The sequence below is a fragment of the Populus euphratica genome, unplaced genomic scaffold (genome assembly GCF_000495115.2).
Source record: "Populus euphratica unplaced genomic scaffold, PopEup_1.0 scaffold576.1, whole genome shotgun sequence".
In the NCBI taxonomy this organism is placed as follows: domain Eukaryota; kingdom Viridiplantae; phylum Streptophyta; class Magnoliopsida; order Malpighiales; family Salicaceae; genus Populus; species Populus euphratica.
Genome location: NW_011500450.1, coordinates 88,518 through 114,076, shown reverse-complemented (window position 1 = coordinate 114,076; position 25,559 = coordinate 88,518). Strand labels below are relative to the sequence as shown.

General features: G+C 29.5%; 2 protein-coding genes and 1 long non-coding RNA gene across 3 annotated transcripts; all 3 read left to right on the top strand.

Annotated features, from left to right (window-relative positions):
- The first annotated feature begins 3 nt into the window (after positions 1–3).
- Positions 4–3,117, top strand: LOC105114765 (probable polygalacturonase At1g80170). The gene is made up of 9 exons (XM_011011429.1): positions 4–424; positions 682–810; positions 977–1,147; positions 1,244–1,264; positions 1,375–1,582; positions 1,882–1,963; positions 2,100–2,208; positions 2,349–2,465; positions 2,586–3,117. Exons 1-9 carry the CDS (start codon positions 182–184, stop codon positions 2,895–2,897), a joined length of 1,392 nt encoding a protein of 463 aa, XP_011009731.1. The 5' UTR covers positions 4–181; the 3' UTR covers positions 2,898–3,117.
- A 12,810-nt stretch (positions 3,118–15,927) lies between these two features.
- On the top strand, positions 15,928–17,477 carry LOC105114763 (protein TOO MANY MOUTHS-like). The gene has a single exon (XM_011011428.1). It carries the CDS (start codon positions 16,008–16,010, stop codon positions 17,343–17,345), a length of 1,338 nt encoding a protein of 445 aa, XP_011009730.1. The 5' UTR covers positions 15,928–16,007; the 3' UTR covers positions 17,346–17,477.
- A 5,232-nt stretch (positions 17,478–22,709) lies between these two features.
- LOC105114762 (uncharacterized) lies at positions 22,710–23,527 on the top strand. Its single transcript, XR_840200.1, has 2 exons — positions 22,710–23,028; positions 23,107–23,527. It is a non-coding gene; the product is annotated as an uncharacterized LOC105114762 (long non-coding RNA).
- Positions 23,528–25,559: the final 2,032 nt, after the last annotated feature.

Here is a 25,559-nt window from a genome sequence, read left to right as displayed (position 1 = left end):
TTGTACTTTAAGTGTAGGGGTGTAGAAATTCTTGCTTGTTAATGTGCTTTTAAGCCAAGCCATAGAGCCCACAAAGCTCCAGATTTCAATATCTAATCTCCACATATAAATATTCACCTAATGTTCACAAGGACTTGCATAAATCAATTAGTGTTGCGAAACATAAAGAACTGACAATATAATGGATAAATTCTTCTTCATTTCGATTCTTGGTTTGCTGATAGTGGCTCACGGAGTTACAGGAAATATGGCATTTGACAGCATTGCAATGCTTGAGAAGCTTGAAACCTTTGACATAGGAGAAGTAGATGACACGGAGCTTTCCAAGGTTGTTCCATCATGGACAAGTGGACGTGGGGGCAAGGTTCTTGTCAATGTTGATAGCTTTGGTGCTGTGGGAGATGGGGTTTCTGATGACACTCAGGTGCGTTCTGTTTTCTTGAAACAACTTCATAAACTTTCTAGTATTTGGTTTTCCTTGGTTGTTAAGCTTCACAAGTCAACTCCAAAACTGAATACTGATAGCTCACCTTTAAAGAACCAGGTAGCCTGGAGCTTATGTAATACCATTTGAAGCATACAATATTTCCCCTTCTGTAAACTTTTATGATTCTTTCTATGTTCAAAGTAGTCTTGATGCTGATTATCAACTGGCTTTATTTTGTATTGTTATATCGCCAGGCCTTTGAAAATGCTTGGAACACAGCCTGTACTACACCAAAATCAGTTTTCTTGGTTCCTCCAGGACGGCATTATTTGGTTAATGCAACGAGATTTAAAGGGCCCTGTGCTGATAGGTTGGTCATCCAGGTAATTTGGAAGGCTGTATCAAATTGAGTTGACCAAGACCATATACTTCAGCTGAGATTAGCGTTGTCATTTATTGCTATGAATTATTGTTGGCACTTTTCCAATGTGAAAGTAATATGCATATATCCCCATCATCAAACATTCCATCTTCATTATGCATTTGCAGATAGATGGAACAATAGTGGCACCTGATGAGCCTAAGAACTGGGATCCAAATCTTCCTCGACTTTGGCTATACTTCTCTAAATTGAATGGAGTTCTCTTCCAAGGGAACGGAGTAATTGATGGCTCGGGAAGCAAATGGTGGGCATCATCCTGCAAAAAGAACAAGTCAAATGTAATTCTTCTAAACTCTATCTAGATTTACCCCTACTAGTGTGTTGCTATTCCAAGAGTAAAATGTAACACATATTTCTCTTTCTGTACTTTACAGCCTTGCAGAGGAGCACCAACAGTAAGCATCTGTTTCTTCATTACATTCACCAGTGTTTGAGAAACATATCCAAAACATCTAATAGAACTGCCAATGTACACTGTTGGAACTAACAGACAAGGATTTTGCAGGCATTAACTATTGATTCAAGCTCAGCTGTAAAGATTAAAGGCCTTACTATCCAAAACAGCCAACAGATGCACTTTGTGATTTCCCATTCTGATTCTGTGCGGGTTTCTGATGTGCTAGTCTCGGCTCCAGAAGATAGTCCCAACACTGATGGAATTCATATTACTGGATCAACTAATGTTGCTCTCCAGGACTGCAAAATTGGAACAGGTTTGAAAACCTTGTCATCATTCTTTTCTTCCTCTTCCATTTTCTGAGTATAAGAAAATGAGATTTAAAGGGGAGAGAACTCATATTCGTTTGTTTTTTAAGCATTTGTCTTAAAAATGACAAAAACAAACCACAAGACAAGTAAAACAATCAAAGCAATTAATCATGATGCATCCATGGAGAAACTTAAAATTCAAGACTAAGTTCCCAAGTGAAACAAGTTTCACGGTGGCAAGTATGCTGGTGTTATAGGCACACTTACTAACAGGTCGTTGTGTTGATTCTACTTCAATACACAGGTGATGACTGTGTCTCAATCGTGAATAGTAGCTCCAATATCAAGATGAAGAGAATTTTTTGTGGACCAGGACATGGAATCAGGTATATTTATTGTGAAGTCCTAAAGCTCAAGCTTCAATTGAATTGTTAATGTTCACTAAGTGTTTAGAACAACTAGGAATGAGTTTCTTATTTTATCATGAACTAATTCTTTTGCGCAAATGTTTCTGCTAATCAGCATTGGAAGTCTTGGGAAGGACAACTCCACTGGCATGGTAACAAAAGTAGTCTTGGATACAGCATTCCTTCGGGAGACAACAAATGGCCTCAGAATTAAAACTTGGCAGGTAATACTTTGCATGATGATGAACTGTACTGTTCAGACTCTAGAGGCTTCAAGTGCTGTTTTTCTTAAACATGTTCCAAATCTTACTATATAAGCTGTGCTTTTAAATGTCCAAGTGATCATTCCAGTTTTCTGTTGAAGGGTGGTCATGGTTATGTCCGTGGGGTACTCTTCGAGAATGTGGCAATGGAGAATGTTGCAAATCCCATCATTATTGATCAGTTCTACTGTGATTCTCCAAAAACATGCCAAAACCAGGTAACTCTGCCATTTTCCATTTTACCATATCTTGTTGTAATATATTTGTTACAACAGGCTAACTGCCAACCATCTGACCAGAATCTCCATTATTTTTTTTCTGCCGTTCTTTCTTTTTAGACATCAGCTGTTGAAATAAGTGAGATAACATACCGGAATATAAGAGGTACTACAAAAAGTTCAAAGGCCATGAAATTTGCATGCAGTGATACTGTTCCTTGCAGCAACATAGTGTTGAGCAACATCAACTTAGAGAAGGATGGCACAGAGGAGACCTATTGCAACTCTGCACAAGGCTTTGGGTATGGTGTCGTGCATCCCTCAGCCGACTGCCTAAGTTCCCATGCCAAGAACTCTAATGTCATTGATCAGATGAAAATTTCTGAGCTTTTTGAAACCAGTACTGAGGATATTATTCACACCGAGCTCTGACTTGATCTTCAAAGAAATTAAAATAATCTTGTTATAGTATTGTATTGTACTAAATAGGGTGAGTGGAATGTAGGACATGCTATTGCTGCTAGATGATTTTTCTGGGAGAAATGCCAATCTGCAGTGCTAAGGTTCTAAACGTACAGCAAGGAAAGATGCTTCCTATGTCATAAGCTTCACAGATTTGTGACAATAATATACCATTTATATTTTATTTCTTTCTTTTATCGTTCTGGAGTCGCCAGGAATCAATCTGAAGATCATCCAGTCAACTAAACTCAACTGCTGAAGGCAGATGAACTACAGATGCTTCAGCTTTAATGGATGTTCATGGAGTAAATTTGGGAAAAGGAATCGTCCTTGGTCACAAATTGATGCTGATTTTCCAAATTCAGCATAAACTAGTTTTATTTGCACCATAAAGACAGCAACATATTATTGCAACGTCCATTTCTATTAATCTTGAATATTCATTTACATCTGAAATAAATATTATCCAATTAATTATGAGTAACTGGGCCAGATAGAAAAAGCTTTTATTGTTTAGGGACCAAAGCCAATTATCCAAGCAATTTAAGGGACTAAACATAGATTAAGACAAATCAACTTTTCTTAGAATTGTAGAAGACTTCCGTGCAGGGCCTGGTTTATTTGAAGACTGATCTACCTCTCCTATGTTGTCTGTGCAATTCCTGCTGTATTATATTATGAGATTAAATATCTCAGTTATTTGATAATGAATGAAATCGCATGTATCGTAATCTATTATTGTACTGTTTGAGTCAAAATATTTATTAATTACATAACTTGAATTAAATATCTTCTTAGAAAATTAAACAAGTTATTTAATAAACTAAATAAACTGCTTAATAGATGAGTTATTTCTTTGAAAACACATAAATATTATAAAAACAATAAGAAAAAAAACAAAGAAAAATAATCAAAACATTACATAGTTTTTTAAAGTACATAAAACTATTAAATAATACAATTTAAAAACTAAATAACACAAAAACGATAACAAGCAATACAATTTTGCTAAATAGAGTCACCACACAAAAAATTTAAATTAAAAATTATATTATTAAGTATTTTATCTTCAAGCGGCCTAATTAAATACAAATTACATATTTTTATTTATATAAGTTCTAGATCTATTTTGAAATGAAAAAATCTAATAAACTATTGTTGATTTATTATAGGGATTAATAAACTAAATAGAAAAATAAAATTATCAAGCATAATATTTGATTTTTAAAATTAAATACGAATAAAAATAAGGAAACAAATAATTTCTTCTAAAATGTTATATTAATCTTTTCATGTTAGAAATAGCTTATTCTTGAGTTTAAATTGTTATTAAATTGATTTTATAGATGTTCAATTAAAACTTTTAACCCCTTATTTTTTTTAATTTTAGATGTATAACAATTTTAGATATTAATTTCAATCTTTTCATGTTAAAATTTACATAAACAACAACAATTGATAATTTATTTTTCTTCTATTGACTTTTATAGTAATGAATTGTAAACCTTGAACTTTCTTTAAACATGTATTGTATTCAAATAACCCTTAAAAAAATCTATATTTGTATTAATAGTAAACTTGTAATTAAAGTTATCAACATAGCTTGAATCAATTTTTTTTTATTAAATACCTTTTATGTTATCTTTCCACTCAATCTTTAACTTATCAATAATATTATTGATAATATAATTACTGTCATTACTTATTAATATCATTGTTTATGCTATTATTATTGATGTAATAACTCAATTTTTAATTTTTTTAATTTTTTAATTTTATTTTATTTTATATAAAAATAAAAAAAAATAAAAAAATGATGATGAAAAAGTAAAACAATATATGAAAAATAAAATAAATGAAGAATAAATTGAAATTTTGGTCAAGACAATATAAATTAAAAGTTTTGGGGACTTAATTAAACTTTGTATTAATTTAATAAATCAAATCAAGAGCTTAATTTTACGATTGATAAGTTGGGGGACTTAACTAAACTTGGAATTAGCTTAATTAAAGAAATCAGTTACTTAATTAAAGAAATAACAAAGTTTGGGGCTGATTTGAGTTAACATTGCAATAAATTAAAACCTAAGGAACATTTTGAAATAGTGCTAAAATAAAGGGGTCTAATTATAATTTACCTAGAGGCTTGATTACAAAATTTCAGGACTTCAATGACCAAATAAAAACTGGTTACTCCCATAACAAAACGGTACCGTTTTAAAGAAAACTGTTCATCTCCCCCATCCTGATTCAGCAAAAATGGCAAAGAACGTGACAACATCTCCCTCTTACAATGTGCCATTAATATTCCAATAATAGATGTTATCCTAGCGGCTGAACGATCACCACTCTGAGAGATGCAAGGACATTCTCTTGCCTATAAATACGAACACAACAGGTGAATAAAAGTGGGGATAGAGAGAGAGAGAGAGAGCAGAGGCGCAAGGTGAAATAGAGGAAACTAGGGAAACAAACAAAAATATACCAGAGGGAAAAAAGAAAAAAGGACAGAGGAGGCACAAAGACAGAAAACCAGAGGCAGAGTGAAACAGAGGAGAGAGAGTGTAGAATTTCCTTCAAAACTCCAGCAATTAAGAGCAAGCTCAGATGAACAGGAGAAGAAGACTAAAAAATACAGGAGCCCAGAACACAGGAAAAAAAAGACCAGAGGGAGCGAAAGTAGAAAACGTAGAGAGGATATAGCACAGAAGATGCACAGAAACAGAACAAAAAAAACCGAACACTGAGAGATACAGAGATAACAGTAGAGAGAAAGAGAAGGAACAAGAAAAAACATAGGAGGAGAAAGTAGTCAGCCAACCTTCCTTTGCCATCATCTTCATCCCCAGGCATTTCCAGGTACGTGAGTTCTTCATTTTCCTCCCCTTTACTTCTTTTTTTCTATAGGCAGTATGCGAGTAAGCTTATTCAGAATCCCTTGAAGCCCTAAAATTAATAATCATATAAATCTCAGGTAATTCTAAGATTTATAGCAATCAAACTACTCAACTCTAGAGCAAACCCAGGCCTGAAAATTTTAGCTACCCTATGAGCGTTCCCTTTCCATTTTAATTACATAGGCACTGTGCATCTTCATTTATAATTAACCCTTCCTGGAGCAAATGTGCTTGAACATTTCACACACGCCTGCTGCTTTGTATAGTTGGATCGTTAGCTTGTGCTAGTAGCTGGGCCGGGCTGGTTAAATCCAAATCAGTCCGTACAGTTTAGACAAAAAAATAGAAAAGGATGAGACCGGGCCAAAGGACCATCTGGGTCAATGATATGTTTTGCTAGGTACACCTTCATTCTTTACCCCTTTATATTTACTATTTTTTTTTCTTTTGATATCTAGTAAAACAGATATTTTTAATATCAAAAAATTTTAAAAATTTTCATGAATCATTTTAAATTTATTTTTAGATCACTCGTGTTTTTTTAGATATTTCACTATATAATTAATATGTGAATGTTTACTATAAAGTGTAAATTTGGTGTATGATACTTTTCTTAAAAAATAAATAAAACAAATACACAAGTATTGATTTAAATTTATTTTATTGGTTTATTTACTAATGTCAGAGCTAAAAATATCATGGTTCTTTTTTTACTAGGTAATATTTATTAACGTCAGAGTTAGAAATATCCATGATTCAATATTCATTTATGCTAAGTCTGAAATATTATAAGTAGACCATCATAGTATAAATCAACAAGTTTCTAGCAATTTAAGACAAAACTAGCAATGCAACTTGTCTTAGGCAGGACGCTTAAGGGGTGTAATATCTTTTATTTTGCGTAACCAATTTCGTATCATAGAATCTCTGTGGACCAGTTATGATTTTTAATAATCATAATATTAGATGGCAACTCCTTAAACAGTACCTTTCTTCTATTTGAGAATAGGATATCAAAAATCTATTCTTTATTTTGATTTTTAAGATTGTCACAATATCAAAAGCAATAATCGATATAATTATCATCAATATAAATATCATAAATTGATAAGTTGATTCCAATTCATAAAAGAATTAGAATTATCAATAGTTTCAGTTTTAATATCATATCCATCATGATCAAAAGGTTGCCTCCTATACTCACCTTTAAAATGGGGTTTCAAAGTTAATTATGGATCTATGATCACTTTTTTTAAAATCTTTCAAGTTATGACCTTTATCAATTCACTGCGCAATTTTGCATTTTGTCTCTACATATATTTTATTATCTATTCTTAAACATATCTTTTCTAGGAGACATCTATGTCTTTTTTTATATGAATACATCTTATTTTGCAACATCTTTCATCCATAGTTATTCAATAACTCACAACAACTAATCACCAAGAATCATTGGGTTTTAATATCAACCGATGCAACCATAAATAATACAAAAAAACAACAAACACAATCAACAGAATTAAGATGAATAGGGTCATCACACAAATTTAAAATTTTATTAATATATCTTTTCTCTTCAAGTAATTTATTAAAATAAAAACTAAAAAACCTTATTTATACTAGTGAGGTCTATTTTGAAGAGGAAAAGGAATCATAATAAATAATTATAGAGTTATTATAAGGATTCCTAAACTAAATAAGAAAAATAAAATTATCAAGCTCAATATTTGATTTTCTATACTAAGTAGAAAAAAAACACCATACAAGAAAATATTTTTCTAAATTGAATAGAAATAACAATAATAAAGAAAACAAATAATTTCCTAATTAAGTATTTTAGAATCAAATTTACATCATACTTACAATTTTTACCTGGTACTTAAAAAAAAATAAAAAAATTGCATCAAACTTAAAAATACCTTAATATATTATAAAAATTAAATTACAGTTATAAATGTTATCATAACCTAATTCTTGAATTTTTTTTTTAAATATTAATAAAAAAAAATAAATAAAAAATAATTTGAGAATTAGATTAAGAGAGCACAAATTAAAAGTTAGAGGACTAATAAGAATGAAATTATAAAATTGAAAGCCAATTTAGCTAAAAATTAAAAGAATTGATAAGTTTAAAAACTTAAATAAACTTTAAAATAGTTTAATTAATGCAACTGAATATTTAATTGAAAAAATATCAAAATTTAAAGTCAATTTAACTTAAAATTATAAGAATTTATATTATAAAGACCAAAGTAAATAAATATTGATTTATAGGGATTAATTGATTTTTTCAATGTTATTTGGAAAGAATTAAGAGTTGAAAAATTAATTAAGAATGAATTAATTAAATTTAAAACCAAGTACTATTTTGTAAATGGTGTTGGAATCTAGGGATTCACTAGCAATTGATCCAGGGGCGACATTAAAAAGAGAAGAAGAAGATTTCCATGAATAAGGGCTCAATTGCTAAATGTCAGAACTTCAGGGAGCAAAATGAATATGCCCTTTTCAGCCGAAGAAACGCCATCGTTCCAAGGAGGACTGTTCATCCTCTTCCTCCTTGGGATAGAGGAACCCGCCTGCAAAAGAGAGAGAAGGAACGAAAAATGACGATGGCCTCTGTTAGACCCATCAACACAACCAAAGTGATCCCATCTTTTCAGTCCTTCTTCACCCCACGATGCGCCATTAAACATTAAGGAAGCCATCACCGACAGTCCAGCAATGGCAGGACTGTTGGTGTCCTAATCCCACCAATCATGGAGCTAATGTTATCTCCACGCAAGATCACGATCTCAAGGAGATAAGGATCGAATTTCCCCCAAGAAGACCTATAAAAGCAGAGGCGGGGGATAAAACAGAGAACCCGGGGTGACTAGAAACGAAAGAAAAAAAACAGAGGAAACATCATACAGAGAGCCACCAAACACAAAAAAAATAGAGAAACCAGAGAGAAGGACGACCGGAGAGAGACAGACAGAAACGAAGAGGAAGAAAGGAGCGTTGTCCAAACCAGCATCGCCTTAAGTCTTTGTCTCCAACAGCGACTGAAGCAGGTAAGTTCTTCTTCTACCCCGTTTTGCAATCATAATTACCCTGTCACTGTTGCAAGGTAACTGGTCTGGCGAATCATAATTACTCACGCATGCCTGCTGCTTTGGCAAGCCAGGTCACTGGTCTGGCGAATGACTAGGCTTGCCTTGTTTGCATGACTGGGTTAAATTCAACCCATAAAAAAAATAAAAAAAATTATTGAGATTAGGCGGGGCCTTAAACCCAACTGTTTATTTTTTAGGCTAAGAAAGTGGACGACAAAACATATATTTATAATTTTTTAATTTTGGTATTTTGCCAAACAAATCTTTTAAAATATCAAAAAATTCTAAAAAAAATAGGGATAATTTTGGATTTATTTGTGGGTATTTCGCAACTTTACTTAGAATTAGATTGTGTGTATATACTCTAAAATGCAAATCTAGTATGCAATATATATATATATTTTTTTCTTTTTTATATATATACCCCAAATATTCATGCTAGTCGACGGTGGATTCACCCTATGTTCTAACAAATGATATCCTGCCTACCTCATTCATGACTAACCGATGAAAAGAAATAGGACGAAATGAAATAAATTATACAACGAAAAAAGAGAGTAAGGCGTAGACCTTCTGAAAAATTGTATACTCACTCGGAAAATCTCCAACAGAAACTGCTTTGGATTTGCTTTGTGCTTCTAGACAAATCTTTTAAATTTCAAGGCTGATTCCTCGCGCCCGAGTTCTCTTAAATGAGTTTGGTTTAGATTTAATTGTGATTCAAGTGAACATTTTTTAGAGTCCTATCACCTACAAGTTCATAAAAACAAATGAGAGGTAACTTTTGCATTCCTAAACATAAACTAGCATCGTATTTTAAAACACGGTTGAAATTATATATTCTTAAAATTTTAATTTATTTTATTTATTTAAAATTATTTTTTTATATTTTATATCGTTTTAATGTGTTAATATAAAAAATATATTTTAAAAAATTAAAAAAATATTATTTAAATATATTTTCAAGTAAAATATATTTTTAACCACAATTATTAACATCCTCTCAAACACTCCCTAAATCTTAAAATCACTCACACGACATCGTTTCACAAAATCGAATCACTATCTCCAAATCAAATAAAGATGTCCATGTAAGGTGGTGGCCAAGTGGTAAGGACTTGGGATCAAGGGGTTTGCTCCCTCTGTGGTCTCAGGTTCGAGTCCTTGGTTGCTCATATGATGGCCACTGGAGGCTTACATTGTCGTTAACTTCAGGGCCCGTAGAATTAGTCGTGGTGCGCGTAAACTGGCCCGGACACCCACATTAATCTGAAAAAAAAATGCCCATGTATCTCAACACACAACAAAAAAACTCCTTGCCTATGAACTGGAGCGGGGCCATTGTAAGAGAATATGACTCCCGACACCGTCACGCCAAATTGGCACTACGAAAACACACCCTAGGGAACGTTTCATTGTCCTTGTGTGCTCGCAGTCTGGGGTAACAAGTGGACCATACAGAGCACAGATCAAACAGTTTTGACAGTCCCTAACAACCAGTGTTTAAATTTTACTGATAATATTCCATGATTTTATTTTATTTTTTTACTCATTTTTTTATGGTTACCATGATTTTTTTGTTTAAGTTGATCCATTTATTGTAATTAAATTATACGAGCATTTTCAGATGAGTCTATACCTCAAGATGTTTTTTCTTTTATTTACTTCTTTTGAAACATAACATGCTCTTGTTGCTGACAATTATTTTTACTGATAAAAAAAATATTCTTGCATGTAGTGTCACGCAAGCACATAAATATAAGTCTATGTTCTAATTAGAAAGCACGAGTCAATTTTTTTCACATAAAAATATTAAAAAATAAATATTTTTTAAAATAAAAAAATATAATGTTAAGGTAATTGACTTAAATAAATTTAATAAACTCCATTAATTTAATAATATCATTAGAAAATAAAATATCAATAACAAATAAAATAAAAAAAACAATAATAATTCAATACAAAAGATAAATGCTTCATAATATTATGGAAATATATCTTCACAATATTCCCAAAACATCTCAGTGATCTTATTTATTAATAAATTAAAAATTAAATGAATTAAAATAATTTTATAGAAAGAAAAATAAAAAAATATAAATATAAAAAAATAAGACAAAAAAGTTAATTAATGTTAAATTTTTAAATGGTGACTAAGGTTGTTGTAACCCAATTTTGGATTCACCAAGATTTTCTTGAATGCTATTTTATTTCTATTATTATTCATAAAATTTAAAAAAATAATAAAAAGTTTAAAATTCAAAAAATAAGAAAAAGTTTAAAATTTAAAAATATATTTTTCTCTAGTCAACCACTTCTTTTTATAAAAACCGATTCCACCATGTCAATATGGGTCAAACCATGTCGATTAGGGTAAAAAATGAATTTTTAGGTTGCTTCAGGTCAAAACAGTTATTTTCGATTAAAACCGAGTCCACTAAGTCAATATATGTCAAACCATGTTGATCAGGGTAAAAAATAAGTTTTCAAGCCGTTTCGGGTCAAAACCATCATTTTCAGTTAAAACTAAATTCATCGGGTCAAACCATGTTAATCAGGGTAAAAAATGAGTTTTTAGATCATTTCGGGTCAAAACCTTTATTTTCGATCAAAATCAAGTCCACCAGGTCAATACGAGTCCAATCATATTGACTAGAGTAAAAACAAATAAGTTTTCAGGCCGTTTCAGGTAAAAGCCGTCATTTTCAATCAAAACCTGGTCCACCAGATCAATAAAGGTCCAACCATATTGATCAAGGTAAAAATGAGTTTTCAGGGCATTTCAGGTTAAAATCATCATTTTCGATCAAAACCAAGTTCACCGAGTCAATATGAGTCCAACCATATCAACCGGGATAAAAAAAATCAGTTTCAAGCTGTTTTTTATCAAAATTATTGTTTTTAGTCAAAACCCGATCCATAGTATTGATACCCCATCAAAAATTTGTTTAGTGTTTTAATATAATTTTCATTAATTAAAATTGATTTTTAGCGGTTGAAATATATATTTTCTAATACAGATTTGAGTTTTTAGTTCTACACATATAAATATTTATTATTATATATAATAAAACAAAATCAATAATGCAGAAGTTTTTGTCATAGTAGGCGAATTAGTTTGGTCGATAATAGGATGGGCAATTGCAGCGATGAAATTTTTTTTAAAAGCGAATCATGCCACTGTCATGAAAAAAGAAGGAGGAGAAAAAAAGAAAAGAAAAGAGAGAGATTTGTTATTACTATTAAGTTTTTTTTTGCTATTTCTTCACACTAGTAACTAATAAGATATTGATTTTAAAAAAATAATTTGAAAATGCAAAAAGTATCTTAACCATTAGATCTAATAATTTTTAGTTCTGAACCTTTGATTTAAAAGGATCTAATCGGACTTACCACACTAGATTAAAACTCAAGTCTATCTTAGTCTTTAAAATAATCTGCTTTTTGATACTGTCGTGCCACATCACCCCATGTACAAAGCTATCAATGCATCTCACCACACTACAACAAAACTCAGTTTATCCGAACTGTCCGATCAACTTGCAAATCAAGCCAACTACAGCCGAATGATCATTTCATTTGTCATAAAATCTTTAGCTACACCGGGTTACCATGCTAACGTTCACACTTTAGCAAATCTTAGAGGTTCTCTCTCTCCTCCTGCCAACGACTCTCTCTCTCTCTCATCTGATCTCTCACCTCCGACCGCTTAAAGCCTCTGAACCACCACAGAAAAGGTTAATCACCTCCTTTAAAGCAAAACCAAGGCGGTTTCCATCGCCTTTTCTACCCCATCTGGTCGGAAAAAAGTTGCGATTTCTTCGACCGTCGAAGCTTTAAACCATTGATTCTCTCTCATCAGCCATCAATAGCCATTAAAACCACCGTTATCAGAATCCTCATTCTCAGATCTACCAGAATCAACCTTTTTTGGCCGGGAATCTTGCTGAAGAATTTCACCCCCTCCAAGAATGATCGCATGTGGGCTAAATGTGCTATCAATGTTATTTTCATAATTTTCTGAGAAATGCAAGGGTATTTCAATATTTTACCTATACGGTGGTACTTAGGTAATTTTTTGGATTCCTAATGGTATTTGTTTTTAATTACACACACACACACACACATACTTGTAAAACTTTCTTTGTATGTTGTGAAACAAAAAACCAAAATAAATATAAAAAATAATAACGCGGGTCCAACACCTATTTTATCATGTCATCGTTCGTGAGTTCAAATCTCAATTCTAAAATATGATTATGTCAATTTCTTAATGATACTGACATTTTTTTTTAATGAATATTATTTGTCAATATTGTTTTTAACAAAAAATGACAACTGTCAAAAGTTTAAATATAAAATATAGATTATGTCCATTATTTCTTTTTGGTAACTCAGACATAACTCTCTTTTTTTAGGGTTAAACATCAACATTTTAGATAAGTCTCCTATTTTTATATCATTTTTTTGTTTTGTTTACGTGTCTTTTATTGAACATTATTTGTCAATATGTCTTTTTTTTTTACAGAAAAGAACCGATGTTCATAGTTGAAATACTTTATATGGATTATATCCATTATTTCTCTTTCTGGTAACTCGGATGTAATTCTCCTCTTTATATTTAAACATCGACATTTTAGACAAGTCTTTTATTTTTAGGGATTGATGCTATTTTTGACGTGTCTCCTAATTTTAGGGACTAACATTAACTAACTTTTAAAACAAATTGCAAATAAACTGAAAACATAATAACATTTGAATCAAATAAAAAACATATAAGTAAGGGTAACCTTTCTCTTAAAATGATGTTTTAAAGGTAGTGTTTACTTTTTCTTAATGATAACTAACTCAGTATCTGAATCTCTCATACTAGTGTCTAATTTGAGATTTCTGGTTCCCTCAAATTACTAGATAACAACTCTAATAAAATCTTCATTTTCCATAATCAAGTAATCTTTTTGTTAAATAACAAAAGTGGAGTCGCCGCACGACATCGTGTATTGACAAGGGTTATAAAACCGAAAGCACTATACATGAAAAAATCATGAAGGTTTAAATCACAAAAACCAAAATACAAAAGAAATCCAAAATAAAAAAACACAATCAAAATAATGTGTTAAAATTGCAATAAAAAATAAATCAAAAGGAAACAATAAATTTTAAATTTGAGATTAAATTGAAAAGAATAAAAACATTAACAAAAAGACAAAAATCAAGAAAAAAAACAATACATTATAAATTTAGATTGAGGAGTAAAACTAAAAACAATGAAACTTTCATTAAAGATTCAAGGAAAAAAAATAAGAATAACCATCAAATCTTAAGCATCAAAACATAACAAAAAAATGAATATACAAAATTTTTCAACATGTTCTTTTACACTAAAAAAAGTCTCAATTGTAAATAATAAAAAATTATGTACGTATTTAATTAAACAAATCAACAATCATTATATAAAGCAATGAGAAAACAATCATCAACAATAATAAAAATAAAATTGAGAAAACCAAATGAAAAATCAAGATCAAGATATCTAATATTGTAATACAAATAATTTACTTGATTATGTTTAATGAATTTCTTTATCAAAATAAATTTGTAATAGAAAAATACATTAAATTTGTAATAGAAATTGAAACACACATAAAATTTATTAAATAATAATTAAAAAATCAATGCAAGGCTATAGATATGAGAAATCATAAAAAAATATATATTAAAAAAAATTTAATCCATATAAAATAAAAAAATCACTGATGAATCATACTTACCTCTTTAAAAGTTAAACACACTCAATATCATTTAAAAATAATCATAATATAATTAAAATATAAACCTAAAATTTATTTTAAAAAAACACTCAAATAATATATTATTTAAAAAAAGTAAAACAAATAAATTAGATCAGGCACTACGAGCCTTAGCAAGCTTGACTCAATAAAATAATAGCTTGTACATGAATCGATAAGACTAGGCCCAAGCACCAACTTTTATTTATTAAAAAAGTTTAATGGGGTATATGACATCATCCACCCTATATATATTTATAAAAAATGATGTGTTGTTTATATCATTAGATGTTGTGTCGCCTTAATAATTTAGAATCAGATTATTGTGATGACTGGAAAAACAAGATTTTTTATTTAAAAATTCATTTCAATCTATTTTTTATTTGAAACACTTAGAAAAGATCCTAAAGACATTATTAAGTAAATCCATGGCCACCAATAACCTAATAAACCGCCCAAAATCTACCTAAAATAATTTTTTTTTATTTTAGATATATTTTTTAGGTGTTTTTAAGGTAAAAAAACCCCCCTAAATGTAACTCTTTTTATTATATAAAACTTTTTGACATAAAAATCAACTATTTTAGTATTTGAAATCTTTTTCAATGGCTACTCTTTTTTTTAAGTTAGAATTCAATGACTTTCTTTCTCTTTCTTTATCCTCCAGCAAACAATAATTAAAAAAATAAAATAAGTTAGTAAAATGTCTTTTTTTAAATTTAAGAGGCTCATCATCTAATATCTAAAAACATAAAAAATAAAAATAAATATATCAATAAAGTTTTAACCCATCCTTTATATTATCCAAGATTTTTATTTCAATTCTCTGTCTTTTAATTCAACCCTCCCTCTTTAAAAAATATAATTAAACCCTCGTCCACTTCATTCTCACTTGCATTATTTCTAGTGTTCGAGGAAGTTAACCGATGAAGGAAGAATAGTGTTTTAAAATTTTCGACAAATTCTATCACGGCACATTGTCTGAGAAAGGGAGACATGTCCTCTTACGGCCCTACCATGGCGTCAAATTCTCACTCACTCAAATGCCATGACCCTCCCCGTGTAGTCACAACCCCACCCATCTTATCAATCACATCAAAATCTATCAACTCTTTCTCCGTCTCTCATTGTTTGAATTAATTTGCAGAATTCCTTTTCAAAGCTTCATTTTTGTCCAGTACAGTTTGAACGAGTCGCTAAGTAAAAACAAACTCTTGATTTGAATTCTCACTCGCACATCAATGAAACTTGTTACTTGTAAAACCACCCAAACCGCTGCTTCAACTCTCCTCCACAATGTGCTGCGCTCCCTCCACTCTGCTTCTCCTCTCTCTTGCTTCCATCCTCTCTGTGTGCTCCTCCCATGCGAAGAACATGCTTCCCTCTGAGGTTGAGACCATTTTCAAGATCATGGAATCCATTTCCTCGGATGAAAAATGGAGAATCTCTTATCCCAACCCTTGTAATCCTGGCTCAACCTGGCTTGGAATTGAATGCAAACTAGGACAAGATAACCACCTTCATGTCTCCAGGCTTGATTTTGGTACTCGTCCAAACCCAACTTGCAAGAACACAGCTGCATTTCCTTACGAAATCTTTGATCTTCCTCATCTCCAATCTGTTTTTTTCTTTCAGTGCTTCACTCACACTAAAACCACGCTCTCTGCTTCACCAAATAGAGGAGCATTCTTCGATTCTTCACTTCAACAACTCAGTCTTAGATCAAACCCTGCACTTGTTGGTCCGATCCCACCACAAATTTCCTCCCTAAAGTCTTTAGAGATTCTTACATTGTCACAAAATCGCCTTTCTGGGCGTATTCCAGTTGGGATTTTTAGCTTGAACTCGTTAGTCCACCTTGATCTGAGCTACAACATGCTTACGGGTCCTGTACCGATCCAGTTGGGGAATCTCAACAACCTTCAAGGCCTTGATTTGAGCTACAATTCACTTACTGGACCAATTCCTGGCACCATTGGCCGCTTGGGTATGCTTCAAAAACTTGATTTGAGTTCAAATTCATTCATTGGTACCATTCCTTACAGCATAGAAAAGCTCACTTTATTGACTTTCATGGCTTTGAGTAACAACAAATTGAGGGGAAGTATTCCAAAAGGAATTCTGAAGTTGCAAAGTTTGCAGTACTTCATCATGGATGATAATCCAATGTATATACCTTTGCCGGCAGAGTTTGGTAAACTGGTGAAACTGCAAGAGCTGAGGCTCGCCAACTCATGCTACTCAGGAACTATACCACCAAGCTTTTCACAGCTTGTCAATCTAAGCACATTGTCTCTGCAAAACAACCGATTAACCGGTAAAATCCCAGAAGGATTCAGCAGCCTCTCTCGCATATACCACTTGAATCTTAGTGGAAACTTGTTGGGAGGTGTTATCCCTTTCAATGCAAGCTTCTTGAAGAGATTAGGAAGGAATTTGGACCTAAGTGGCAACCCGGGTCTTTGTTTGAGTCCATCTGAAGCATATAATAATGTCAAGAGTGGCAGTGGAGTTGGTGTCTGCGGCACTGGTTCTCCGATCAAGAAATCTCAAGCTGCAGCTCATGGATTATCCAAATTATTCTTCCTGTTTGCTGCTCTGGTTTTTCATGTAATGCACCGAATGCTATTTTAATTAGTGTGTTGTTAAACCTTTCTTCTTTTCTTAATTCAATTCTTGTTTTAATTTGGTTTTTTTAGAGTTAATCTTTTTATGTTGGGTTCTGTTTGCGAAAAGAGTAATGATTAGTGTGTTATTTTGCCCCAATGTTTATGTTTATTTTTATGTTTATGATTAGTAATGATTAAGTAACTTTGGCCCTCCGACATCGATGTTTATGTCTGTGACATCGTTAGAAAATTGGCCAACCAGGAACAGGTGTTTACCGCTCGTGTTTTTGATAGTGTATTTTAATTTTTGAATTGTGTTCAATGGTTTCTTGTAGATATCTTAATGGCTCAACTTTTAAATACAATATATCGAACATTTTTATTCGATAAAATTCATTTTAAGAAAATTCTCCATGTAATTCTTTTTCTTTGATAATGTTATCTTTTTTCGTTGAATTATTTTAGTGTAATATGTGTGTATATTGTATGGAATTCATTGTTGTATACTTGTTGGTTTTTTTAATTTTAAGAACTGTTTTTCCGCAGTGGTTATGAATTTATTATTAGCAATTATTAACTTGGAAACTATAAAATACAAAATTAAATAAATAAAAATACTAATAAAAATATTAATAAAATATTCTTTCTATTATCGATGGAATAGAAAGCTTTTATAGCAAGTTTGCGATAATGATATTCCATCATTCATTGACATTAAAAAATACTGATGAAATATTCACTATATATTAATTAAATATTTTATCAATATTTTCTAATTTTTTAATAATTAAAAATGATTAAATATTTTATCAACATTTTCTAATATTTTATCAACATTTTCTAATTTTTTAATAATTAAATATGATTAAATATTTTATCAACATTTTCTAATTTTTTGATAATTAAAAATGGTTGGAGATATTAGTTATTTTGTTTTACTTAACAAACATGGTCTCAAACCGTTCATATAGGAACGCATGGTACATGCATCAATACATATGGAGCCCCTAACAATTAGAAATGTTTTTTTACCATGCTATTAAAAGCGTCACTGCATTCTTTTCCTGTTAATATCATACGTGTCATGATGAAGTTTTTTTTTTCTTGTTCCCTGGAGATTATAGTTTGATCTTTATTGTCGTTGATATTTTAATTTCAATTTATTTTTTTTTATTTTTTATTTTTCTTCTTAATTCTTTTATAACAATTTTATTTATTTTTAATTTCATCCTCAATCTCAATTTGTAATATATTATTTTTTCTAATTTCATCTCCATTGTTTTGATTTTTTTTTATCTTTTATTAAATTGATTTTTTTTTAAAATTTCACACTTCAATAAAAAATTTGGTCATATTTCTTATTTCAATTTTGATTATCATTCGTTTGATTTTGTTTTTAGTATTTTTTATCAAATTAAATTTTCTTTTCAATTTGACCCTTTAGTCAAAGATCAAATTTATTTTGTATTTCAATCTTAATTCTTATTATTTTAATTTATATTTTTCTGTTTTAAATCATTATGTATAATTAATTAATTTTTTTTTAATTTCATTATTGAATTTTGATTGATTGAGAATTTAATTTCATAATTTTTTAAAATAGAACGCTTCCAGTCTTATGACCTAGTCAAGAGTTTTAAAAGTTAATGTATTCTGACACTAGCTTTCTTTTTTGTTAAAAAAAATTAACTTTGTGATTTTCATCATTTTTTTTTATTAGGTTATCTCGATCTTATAACTTAAGTTGCGAATTTAACCAGATAATTTGAGTTGACTCGATCCTAATTATCAGATTTATAGGCTATTATGCTAACTTGGATTGATTTACACTGATTTTTTTAGGTTTTTCTAATCTAGTTTCATCATTTCTTGTTTAATGAGTTGAAAATTGAGCTACATCGTTTATATCTTTTTAGAAAAATATTTTTTTCATAAGTTATTGTGATTTTTTTTTAATTTGACCTATTTATTATTTAATTAAAATAAACCAACTTAATTGATGAAGTTAGGTTTTACGTATTCATCTTCTTTCTTTGAAGTGTATTTGGGGCACTTATATATATATAACAAATGCACGACCAGTAATTATGCTATAAACTAACACTGGACTTTAATTTCGTTTAAAATAAAAATAAAGTATAAATGCATGGAGTAATATCATGTTTATTTGGACACCTATAAGGCATTTATTTAATATCATGTTTATTAACAAACGTGTATTTCTTATTAATTTTTACCATCTACACGTCATGAGTAATAATTGAGATGCTATGATTCGTTTCTAATTATTAACTAATGATGTAAATAATTTTAAATTAACAAATAATAATTATTTAAAAATCTGAAATTACTGCTAATTGTAATTGTTTTTATACTTCGAATGCAATGTAAAGCTTATATGAAGGTAATCTTTTTCTAGCATGAAAGAACAAAAGTTACAAAAAAAAAAATGAATTTATAAATTATTAAAAAAACAAATGAATTTATAAATTATTTTGAAATGTTTAAGATTGTAATAGCGATTATTTTTTAAAATATTTTTTTATTATAAAATATATTAAAATAATATTTTTTATTTTTAAAAAAATTATTTTTGATATTAACATGTTAAAATAATAAAAAAATTAATTTAAAACAAATAAAAACCATTCATTCATTTAGATGCATGTATGGAGTGATTCTGTCGATGCTTTTTACTGTTTTGTCTTGGAGCATGGCATTATTGTCCTTTCATGCAAATAGTATTAACTTTCAATAAATGCTAGATGATATATTACAAACCACTGCAAGAGTTTTTTAATCTTTAAAGATTATTATAACACTGAAAGAAAAGGTTTATACAGAGGTTCTATGCGCATTTAGCCGTAACTTTAAAAAATTCGGAACAAAGAGATGAAAGAGTTTGGCAATCTTCATGCGTGTTCCTGATGGGATGGAAGCTTGTTTTAGTTTTTTTTTTTTTTGATTAACATAGATTTTTTTAAATCAGTTTATATATATTTTTTTATTAATTTTATAAATTTTAAATTTAATAATAATATAAATTTTTAATAGCTTCATGAATAAATCTAAAATCTAAATAATTAAATTATATTTTTTTATGATTTAATTTTTACATTGGGACATACAACATTAATGTCTATTTTTTTAATAATTATTTTTATATAAGTATAAATTTAATTTTAAATGTAATGATGATAATGAAAATAATAAGTGTTTTTTTGGTAGAGAAAGCAATGAAAATAATAATGAGTAAAAATGAAACTTGGTAGTACTGGTAGAAAGGTATTATAGCTTTCAATATCTAGGATCAATTATAGTATTGATTGTAATTTAATTATTTTAATAATTAAATATATTTATATCGTATTTTCGCATCATTTGGGTTTCTAAACTCTCTTGAGACTTTTACTTTGAACTTTTTATTTTATTTTTTTACAAATAAATCCTTAATCGAATTACTATAAATACAATTTAGTCTCTATATGATATTATTTATTTAAGACCCTACTTGTCAAATTATAAACTTGGTTAAAATTAATTAATAATTTAAATAGTTTAATGGAAAAGATGATAGTTGAGTGGATATAAATAGGTATCTTAAAATAATTGTTTTCCTATAGTATCACATATTTATTGCCATAATTTTCTTGTTAAAAAAATTACTTTTAAAATCTCAACTAAAACAAATCAAGATAAAACATCATAAAAAAATTTAGAGAAAACGAAGAAGAAATATTCTAATGATAGTCTTAAGATATTATAATAAATAAAGGTTTTATCAAATATAAATTATTATTTTTAAGTCATTGAAGTGTTTTTACATTTTAGGGATCAAAATATACACCAATAAAATATTCCATACTATAAATAGATAACACTAGAAAAGTGGTTCATGTTTTGCCATGGACCTAAACAATTTTTTTTTAATTTAAAAATGATACTCCTACCTGGTTTAAATGAGAAAAAAAATACATGTTCATTCAATTACAAGATAGAAAAAACAACGACAAATAACGATAATCAAAAGAAAATGACTGATTGTTAAAAGAAAACAAATTATACAGTTAAATGTCAAGATAATTTAATATTAAAAAATAAAATAAAAAAATAAAAAAAAATAAGACGCGTTGAATCAACCTGAACTACCATGTCAAAAAAAAATAAAATAAAAAAATAAAAAAAATAAGACGCGTCGAATCAACCTGAACTACCATGTCAAACTAAAAACTCATAAAAAACAAATTGAAAATAATAATGACGATCAATCCCCGACAATCTAATTATAGAAAGCCAAGAAAAAAATTAATAAAAAATTAAAAAAATAAAATAGTTGTAAATCAGGTGGCCAAATCTTGTGAGTTGTTAATAAGATAATTTATAAAAAAGTAATGAAAATTAATTTATTTTAAAAAATAAATTTTGGAAAACAAAACTATATGGTGTGCTTTCAAAAGGATAAAGAAAGAAAAACAAAAGGATTAATTTTTTTTTCCTTTCTTTAAGTTGTTTCCAGTAAAAGAGAAGGAGATGAGAAGAGGGGCTATGTTGTGCTTGTAGAAGTAGAAGTGTTTTGGTTTTTAAAATGAGAGTTTTTTTATTATTGGGTGTGGGTCGGGATATTTTTGTGCGTCCTCTCTCTAACTAGTTCACTTTTTTTTTTTTGGTTAAGGAATCCTTGAATTTCTCTCCACAAAAATTCCTTCCCCCATTTTTTGCTGGGAAAAACAAATTCGGTTTTTATTTTTTTTTAAATTTGCTTGCTACTTAAACAATAAAAAAATCACTTATTTTTTTTTCCTTTGTATTTTAGGTCCCCTTGTCCATCCACTCATACACACACAAAAGGTTATTAAAAACAAGTTTTGACTTGTAAAATCATTCAATTTTACAAGTCAAAATGTGTAAAACATATAAAATCAGGTTTAATATTTAAAAATCAGTAAAATTAATTAAATCCAGTCAAACCCGATGAAAATCATGTTAACTCGTAACAAAACATGAAACTGGTCTGATTTCATGATTTCACGTGAAATGAAAAACAACTGCCGACTCTACGCCTGACACTCCAAGTCCACGTCTCCAACCTTCCCCTTTTCAACCTTCCCCTTTCCCCAAATCGTTTTAGGTTTGTTAAACTTTTAGGCTTCTCGCATCAGATTAGTTGATGACATGAACTCACTAATTGACTCGTTGAATTCCAGTGTTCCAACATGTTCCTTGCAAAGGAAAATGACATCCGCCTTGGCATGTAAGCCAAAAGAAATACTAGTCAGAAGGATTTTCTTCTTCATTAAGAGTAATATATCTTGTGTGACTTTGGACTTGCAAAGCTGCTCAACACAGAAGACCTTGCTTTTCAGTACGGACTTGATTGCATCTCCAGTAAATTACTAATTTACTTTGTTTTAACTTGTCAATTGAAATTACACTATTGATTTCAAACTATTACAACCTTTTTTCTCATCTTCTTAATGTATCTAATGCCTACAACTCAGATAGTGTTTGGGTACCATTTAGGGTCCCAGTATGTATAGATCCAAAATCCTAAGAGCTGTTGTTTGAACTACTTGTCTTAAAATGGTTCTTTTCATCTTTCTGTTTTCTATGCCATTGCATGTCACTGAGGTAGTTGGCACTCCTAATTACATGTGTCCTGAGCTCCTAGCAGATATACCTTATGGCTACAAATCAGACATGGTCAATTGGTAAGAGATCTGGAAGCATGGTTTTGAATTTATCAAATTTACTTCTGCACTGGCAATAACATCTATCTGAGGTTTCAGGATGCTGTATGTTCGAAATTGCAGCACATCAACCAACATTTAGAGCTCCTATAAGTACAAGCCTGATCTTCTGCTACAAATGTAGCATAAATATAATTTGGTTACCAGCATAGCACCTGCAATTTACTTTAGTATGAACTTCAAAGTATGATAGGGAGCTACCTACTCTTGCCGTTGAGATCTAGTCAGTAGTCACTCTTTTAGCCTTCTCGCATTAGATCAGCTGAAAAGGTATGTTTGATTACCTCCCTCCTACTACAATTTTGGTTTGCTTTGTTCTCCAAATCTTAGTCTTTTGCAACGAATATAACTCGATGAGAAGGAATTCGCACTAACATAATTGAAAATTGCATTTGATTGTGGAAAGGGAGTGGCCTATTTAGAAAATTTACTCTCTAAATTTGGATCTATATTGTAGAATCTAAATGTTGTCTGACATACTCTCTCGGATTTGTATATCTTAACACTTCTCTTTTGGGTTTCTACTTCACCTAGCACTGTTTGGAACTTTGAAACATAGTACGTGGTAGTTTGTTTCCTTAGTTTTCGCAATATGTTTATTTGTTTTCTCATCAAGATGTTGGTTGAAATGGAATGTGATATCATATCTCAATAACGCTATAAAGTTAGTTGAGACTTCAGGGAAATAAACTTGTTGTTTATTTTAGTTGAGTTTTTATTTTAGGTTTGTTAACTTTAAGTTAATGAAATTCTATAGACATGTACTAATTTTTATTTGAATTATGTATTTTAAGGTGTTGAATATTTGTATTGTTTATTTTAATTGTGTTATATTTTTATTTAATACTTGACTAAATGTGTGTTATATTTTTATTTAATACTTGACTAGATGTTACAATTTAGTTAAAATATCTTACTTGTGATTTTAAAATTTTAATTAAAATATTTTATGATTTTAGTTAAAATATTTTATCTGCGATTTTATGATTTGAGTTTATATTGCATATTCCGTGTTGTGTCAAAAAAGTATTTTTGGCAGCCTTATATATATATATATATATATATGATGTTTTTATTTTATTTTGATATTTTGAAAAAAGATAGCATTAATATTTACTCGATGAGAAAAATAAATAATGATTTTGAAATGAATTTATTAATAAATGAACACATTAAAAATAAATTTTTGAATTCTTAAAAAAACATTAAAAATACCAAAAATAACACAAATATATCAAAAATATATTTTTTGTTGTTTTTGTGCTATTTTTGTATTAAAAAAACTTTTAATAAAATGAGGTAAAACATCGAGTTATGACAATTGGCATTAAGGGAAAATTTGGTACCTTTAATTTGGTTTCTTTGTTATTATAATGTCAAGGGACAATTTTGTATTTGGTTAAATATAAAAAAAATCAAAAGCCTAGTGAATCAATCAAAATATCCTTTGAAGTCAAAAAAATAAAATTATCCATAGGATTTTTTCATCCTTTCCTAATGGTTTATATATATATATATATTAACATATCAGATTATGGGTAATTTGATATTTGTCTAAGTATAAAAAAATAAAAAACATGGGGCACATAGGAGGCGGCCCATGCAGCATCTCCCAACATCCGAAAATGTCATTCTACCATGTCATTGAAAGCACCACTGTGTCCATTTTCTATTGGTGTTGTGCATGTCACTGTTGCTGATCTAATTTATCCTAATGGGTTTTCTTTTTTAAATTCCCCCTTTCTTTTCTCTCTTTTCCTTTAAAAATTATAGCTTGATCCTTTTTATTGTTGATATTTTAATTTTAATCTTTATTCATGTGAATTCTAATTTTTTGTTTTGGTCCCTGGCACGACCAAAAGAATGATGTCTTCTCCCAAGTACAGGAGTGTTGAAGTAATAAATAACCCGACAAGACCGGGGTCGAACCATATGGAGGTTAACTATATAAATTACAAATAATAATAATATAACCACAACAACAATAAGAACAAAAATAAGATGTTAAAGAGGATTTTGAGATTATAAGATTAATGTGAGGATTAAATAATTATAAAAATAAATGTCAAGATTAGAGGATCCATTAATGGTATTTCAAATAAGTATAGTATAAATTTTTTTTATTACTCTACTGGAAATCATATACAAAAGAGGTTCTAATCGGATTATAAATTGTTAACATGATTACATTAGTTGTTTTATTCAAATAATGCTAATACTTATAAATGTTGTTAGGTATTTATGATTATAATTTATATTAACAACAAATCAAGTTCTTTTCATAACATAAGTGTCGGTTATACCATACAGTTGGGCTATGAAAGTGCCAAATATTTGTTGTACCAAGTGTTATACAACAGAAATCTAGATTAACTATTTAATACGCAAAGTATTAAGAGTAAAGAAGATAACAAATGCAAAACATGGTAATATCAAACATTAAACTCCATATTGAGTTTACACTATACTTATTCTTACACCATTAGTGTAAC